General features: G+C 38.0%; 1 protein-coding gene across 1 annotated transcript; it reads left to right on the forward strand.

The window, feature by feature from the left end:
- Positions 1-2: 2 nt before the first annotated feature.
- Positions 3-5,624, forward strand: calr3a (calreticulin 3a). Its single transcript, XM_073844005.1, has 9 exons — positions 3-197; positions 1,250-1,351; positions 1,453-1,656; positions 1,789-1,883; positions 1,967-2,176; positions 2,261-2,374; positions 4,638-4,781; positions 4,904-4,996; positions 5,127-5,624. The coding sequence occupies exons 1-9, from the start codon at positions 107-109 to the stop codon at positions 5,331-5,333; spliced, it is 1,260 nt and encodes a 419-aa protein (XP_073700106.1). The 5' UTR covers positions 3-106; the 3' UTR covers positions 5,334-5,624.
- Positions 5,625-6,000: the final 376 nt, after the last annotated feature.

Below are 6,000 nucleotides of genomic sequence, written 5' to 3' on the forward strand. Positions count from 1 at the left end.
CTGTGCAGGAACACAACCGAGCCATATTTCACTGACCATCAGCTCCAGCGCCATTCATTATTATATAGGGATCTTCATCTATTATAGGTCCTTTAACAGTAAAGAGATGCGGATCGCTGCAGCAGTGTGCTTTTTATCTGCACTGGCAGTCGCTGCGTATGCAGATGTGTATTTTAAAGAGCAATTTCTGGACGGAGGTAAATTTCACTTCTTTGATCGTGCCTGACATCAGATCGTTACATTGTCAATGATTCACTGAGATAAAAGTGTTTCTTGGAAATGTCAAAATAACGTGTCTTAATGTCTTTTTATGATGTATTGGGGAAGTTTACTTTCATGCATTTCTACGATCGAAGCCTGTTTTGTCACTTTCATTTACTGTATTTGCATGCTAAACTGCGTTATACAACTTACAAGGCATGCTAAGAATCCATGATTTGTGAAAATTGGTCTTATTTTTGCCTATAAGCGTACTTTATTCGTGGATTATGGCAAACGGGAAATATTTCTTCTGAATCAACGTGTTAGGTTTTGGTTTCAGTTCATTTTTTAGACTGTTAAACTGTTGCCGTAAAAACGAATTTAAGGTACTAATGTTTCATATCAGTTGTTTTAAACTTAGATTATTTGCATAATTTAAATTGTATTATGATATGATGTATGATAGTAAAATTACAGTCTGAAAATGTTTTCATATTATGGCTGAGAAATAATATATGGGCAATGTAAAAAAAAAAATGTGTAAAATAAATGGACAGAATGGACCAAATGTGTTTGATAGATAATAGAGGTAGAATTATATTAAAAATGGTGCTCTTTACTGTATCATAACCCAGCAGGCACACGACGCCATAAGACATTGATATTTGGTATTATTACGGTTGCGACGTCAGGTGACCAAAATTCAATGTCAATTTAACTTCAAATTACAACGTTAATTTGACAACAGTAATACAAACAATATTTGTTGTTTATAGGTTGTGTAACCAAAATCCAACGTTTAGTCAACACAAGTTGGTGTCAAATGCTGATGTTAACCTGATTTTCATTCTTAACCAACCTCTCCAAAGTCAACCTGAACGTTACATTGACGTCCTGTGCCTGCTGGTAAAGTTATTGCTGCATGACAGCAAAATGTCATTTAAAAATGGGAAGAATTAAGCAGCTGCGATTAAATATCCATATCGACTGATATGGTGCAAATAAAATTTTTGCAAACATCAAAATTAATTAAACCTTGTCTCTCCAGATGGTTGGAAAAGCCGATGGGTCATATCCAAACACAAATCCGACTATGGCCAGTGGAAACTGACCTCAGGGAAATTCTACGGCGATGCCGAGCTTGATAAAGGTCAGAGGTCACTGCTCTTTCACCAGCGCCCTTCATCTGAAAAGAAAATGTAAGAAGGTTCAATGTGAGATGACTAATGCCATGTGTTTTTCCCCTTCAAGGTTTGCAGACAAGTCAAGATGCTCGGTTTTACGCTGTATCCAGTCGCTTTGACTCATTCAGTAATGAGGGTAAAACGCTTGTCATCCAGTTCACTGTGAAACATGAGCAGAAGATCGACTGCGGTGGTGGGTACGTGAAAGTCTTCCCCGCTGACATGGACCAGACCGAGATGCATGGCGACTCACAGTACTACATTATGTTTGGTAAGTCATGGATGGTGGCTATAAATGTGCTCTAGGTTGTGTTCTTCCACCAAGAAAATCAGCGTAGTGTAATGTGAAATCCAAACAAGTGGCATTTACTTTCATTTTTACTAATTTCGTTTTCACTCGTAGGACCTGACATCTGTGGCTACAGCACCAAAAAAGTTCACGTCATTTTCAACTACAAAGGCCAGAACCACCTAATCAAGAAGGACATCAAATGCAAAGTATGTTTTGTGAGTGTATTTAAAATATCTTGAGATTTAATCGCAGCTGTTGCAATTCATTTTTTTCCGCTTGGGCCCATTAGGACGACGAACTCACGCACCTGTATACACTGATCCTGCGGCCAGACCAGACGTACGAAGTCAAAATCGACAACGAGAAAGTAGAGTCGGGTTCTCTGGAGGAAGACTGGGATTTCCTTCCTCCAAAAAAGATCAAGGATCCTGAGGCCAAGAAGCCAGAGGATTGGGACGACCGGGCGAAAATCGACGATCCTGAAGACACGAAACCTGAGGTATGATTTCAGTGTGTAGAAATCTTTGTGATATTTAAAAAAAAACTGTTCTCAGATATGAATCCAATGGTGCTTTATGTCTAGGACTGGGACAAAGCTGAGAACATTCCTGACCCCGATGCCAAGAAACCAGACGATTGGGATGAAGACATGGATGGAGAATGGGAACCTGCCATGATCCCGAACCCAGAGTACAAGGTACAAAATGACAGTCCTCATGTAGAAGATCTTAATATATTAAGATCTGTCAAGCATGAAGCCATTACGTGCTTTAAAGTGGTTGGATTGGTCTAGTTGGATGGTTTTAGACTTTAGACCACCTTAGAATGGTATTTTGAAGAGGGTTTCAGGTTCAATACCAATTAGGTTTGGACTTTCTAGGTGTTTTTGAGAGAGATTAGAGTGGTCTTTACAGCAGGGTAGGCTGGCAAAAGTTTTTAAGTAGGTTTGGACTTTCCAGAAGTTTTTGAAAGCAATTAATGTTGTCTTCTCTTTATCGGAGATGTTCTTATTTAGAAGATCAGAGATGTTTTATCAGAGATCTGTAGAAGATCTACCAAACATAAAGCCATATAGTGCTTTCGAGGCCAGGTAAACCACTTTTTTTGCAGGGTAAGCTGCCAAAAGTAATCAGGTTCAGTACCAAGTAGGTTCAAGTAAGATCTACCAAACATAATAATAAGCCATATAGTGGTTTAAAGTAGTCAGATTGGTCTAGTTTGATGTTTTGGGCACTTGGAAGACCACTTTGACTGGTCTTTTCTGCAGTTTGGGCTGTCAGAAAAAGGTTTAGTTATCATCTTATTATCAGAGATGTTTTCATGTAGAAGATCCAAGTATTTTAAGATCTACCAAACAAGCCATGACGTGCTTTAACTGGTCGGATTGGTCTAGTTTTAGACATTGAGAGACCAGCTAAACTAATTTTAAACTGGTTTCTTTCCCAAATAGGTTTGGGCTTTCTAGGAGTTTTTGAGAGCGAGTAATGTAATCATCTCATTATTAGAGATGTCCTCATGTCCAAATTCATTAAGATTTATTAAACATGAAGCCATAAAGTGCTTCTAAAGTGGTCTGATTGGTCCAGTTTAATGGCTGTAGACCAGTTTTGCGATCTTGGAAGACCAGGTAAAACCACTTTAGACTAGTCTATTCTGCAGGGTAGGCTGCTAGAAGGTTTAGTTATGTCATTATTAGGGATGTTCTCACGTAGGAAGATCTAGTTTGATGGTTTTAGACCAGTTCGGGCACTGGTGTGACCAGCTAAAACCACTTTAGAATGGTATTTTCTGCACAGTAGGCTGACAGAAGAAGGTTTAATTGTTCAATACCAAATAGGTTTGGACTTTCCAGGAGTTTTTGAGAGCAATTACTGTTCTCTTCTCATTATCAGAGATGTTCCTGTGTAAAAGATCCTAATACTTTAAGATCTACCAAACAAGCCATTCAAACTGGTTGGATTTATCTAGTTTTAGACCATGGGGGAGACCAGCTGAAAAACCACTTTAGAGTGGTCCTTTCTGGTAAGCTGCCAGAAGTAATCGGGTTCAATACCAAGTAGGTTTGGACTTTCTCTGCATTTCTGAGAGGGGTTAATGTAAACATCTCATTATTAGAGGTGTCCTCATGTAGAAGATCCATGTACATTAAGATCTACCAAACATAAAGCCATAAAGTGCTTCAAAGTGGTTAGATTTGTCTTGTTCGGTGGTTTTAGACTAGTTTTGGACACTTTGAGGCCAGTTAAAACCACTCTGAACTTGTCTTTTCCACAGAGTAGGCTGCCAGAAGAAGGTTTAGGGTTCAATAGGAAGTGGGTTAAGACGTTCCAGGAGTTTTTGAGAGTGATTACTGTTATCTTCTCATTGTCAGATATGTTATAATGTAGGAGATCCTATCAAACATAAAGCCATAAAGTGCTTCAAACTGGATCAGACTGGTCTAGTTTTAGACCTTGGGAGACTAGCTAAAACCAATTTAGACTGGTTTCATTCTTAAATGGGTTTGGACTAGGTTGAGTTTTTGAGAGTGAGTAATGCTATCTTCTCTTTATCAAAGATGTTCTCATGTGAAAATCAAACATAAAGCCATATAGTACTTTGAAGTGGTTGGATTGGTCTAGTTTGATTGTTTTAGGCCAGCTTTTGGCACTTGGGAAACCAGCTAAAACCACTTTAATGTGGACTTTTCTGCTAAGTAAGCTGCTAGAAGAAGGTTTAGGGTTCTTTAAGATCTACCCAACAAGCCATAAGGTGCTTCAAACTGGTTGGATTGGTCTGGTTTCTGTTCCAAATAGGTTTGGACTTTTTAGGAGTTTTTGAGAGAGATTAATATTCAAGATTGTTTCATATGAACCGTTTCTACTGTATTTTCAAACCTAACTGATCTTCTCAATCAAAGTGATTGCTTATTACGCAGGAACTAGTTTTACAAACTGGCTAACAAAGATCTGTTTATATAGGGCGAGTGGAAGCCAAAACAGATTGACAACCCCAACTACAAAGGCACCTGGGTTCACCCTGAAATTGACAACCCTGAACACACTCCTGATAACGCCATTTACAAATTTGACAACGTTGGTGTTCTGGGACTGGATCTTTGGCAGGTATGGTCTAGATTGGCGTACTGTTAAATCAACATCACAATTAAAGGTGATTTGTAGGTTTTCAACAAATTTGGTTTGGTTATCTCGACATTAACCAGAATGACCGTTGACCTTTCTTACAGGTGAAATCTGGAACGATCTTTGATAACTTCCTGATCACTGATGATGTTGAGGAGGCAGAGAAATTTGGTACAGAAACGTGGGGCGCAACGAAGGTAAAAACGTTTGGATGTACATTTATTATTATTATTATTATTATTATCTGTTATCAGTTCTTACATTTGTTTCCACAACATTGTTATTTAGCCATAAATACTGATGCGTGGTGTTGTTTTTACATATCAGGGGCCAGAAAAGAAAATGAAGGACCAGCAGGAAGAAGAAGAACGGAAGAAGCGTGAAGAGGAGGAAAAGAGCAAAAAGGATGATGATAATGAGGAAGACGAGGAGGACGAAGATGAGGATGAGCCAGAAGGGGAAGAGCACACAGAAGAACCTCCTGAGGATGAAGAGGAGGGTGAGGACGATACGCTCCCTAAAGACGAGTTGTGAAGAGGAGTTCCTTTCTGAATGAGCAGATCTGATGTGTTTCTAAAGTCTTTTTCTTTATAAATGTGGTCCCGCCCCTTTCTAGGCACATGTCGCATCCCGTAACTCGGATTTCTTTTGGTTTTGCTGCTAGATTTTGCCCCCCCCCCCCCAACACATTCATAGTACGGCCCGATAAACTTTAGATTAATTAATGTTTGGGTTTTCTGTTCTGTCTCGAGTTGTGCAAGGGGAAATTCTAATGTATCATTTGTTGGATTTGCACTTTTTTAAAATAAATGATTTATTTTTAAATGCTTGTCCGACTTGTTTATCGTGGATAGTTTTTTTTAACAAAAATATTTTCTCATTTCATTTTAATATTAGCTAAAGTTTTAGTAATTTTGTTGTGTTTCTGTCATTTTTAATAGTTTCAGTTGCTTTAATTTTTTTTGTTTGTATCAGTTTTAGTTATTTTAATACATTAAGATATGAAAGTATTAAAGCATTATGTAGATGAAAACGGGGAATTGGCTGAAGTAAATTTTAAAAAGTTAATTTCAGTTAACAGTGTTTACATTTTTAGTTTAGACATTAAAGTCTAAAAGTGTCCCATTTACGGTTCTCGTCACCTGACAATAAAATGACATATATTTATAAAACGGTTAGTTCCATTCCTCAATTCTGATTG

Source organism: Garra rufa, chromosome 7, assembly GCF_049309525.1.
Source record: "Garra rufa chromosome 7, GarRuf1.0, whole genome shotgun sequence".
Lineage (NCBI taxonomy): Eukaryota > Metazoa > Chordata > Actinopteri > Cypriniformes > Cyprinidae > Garra > Garra rufa.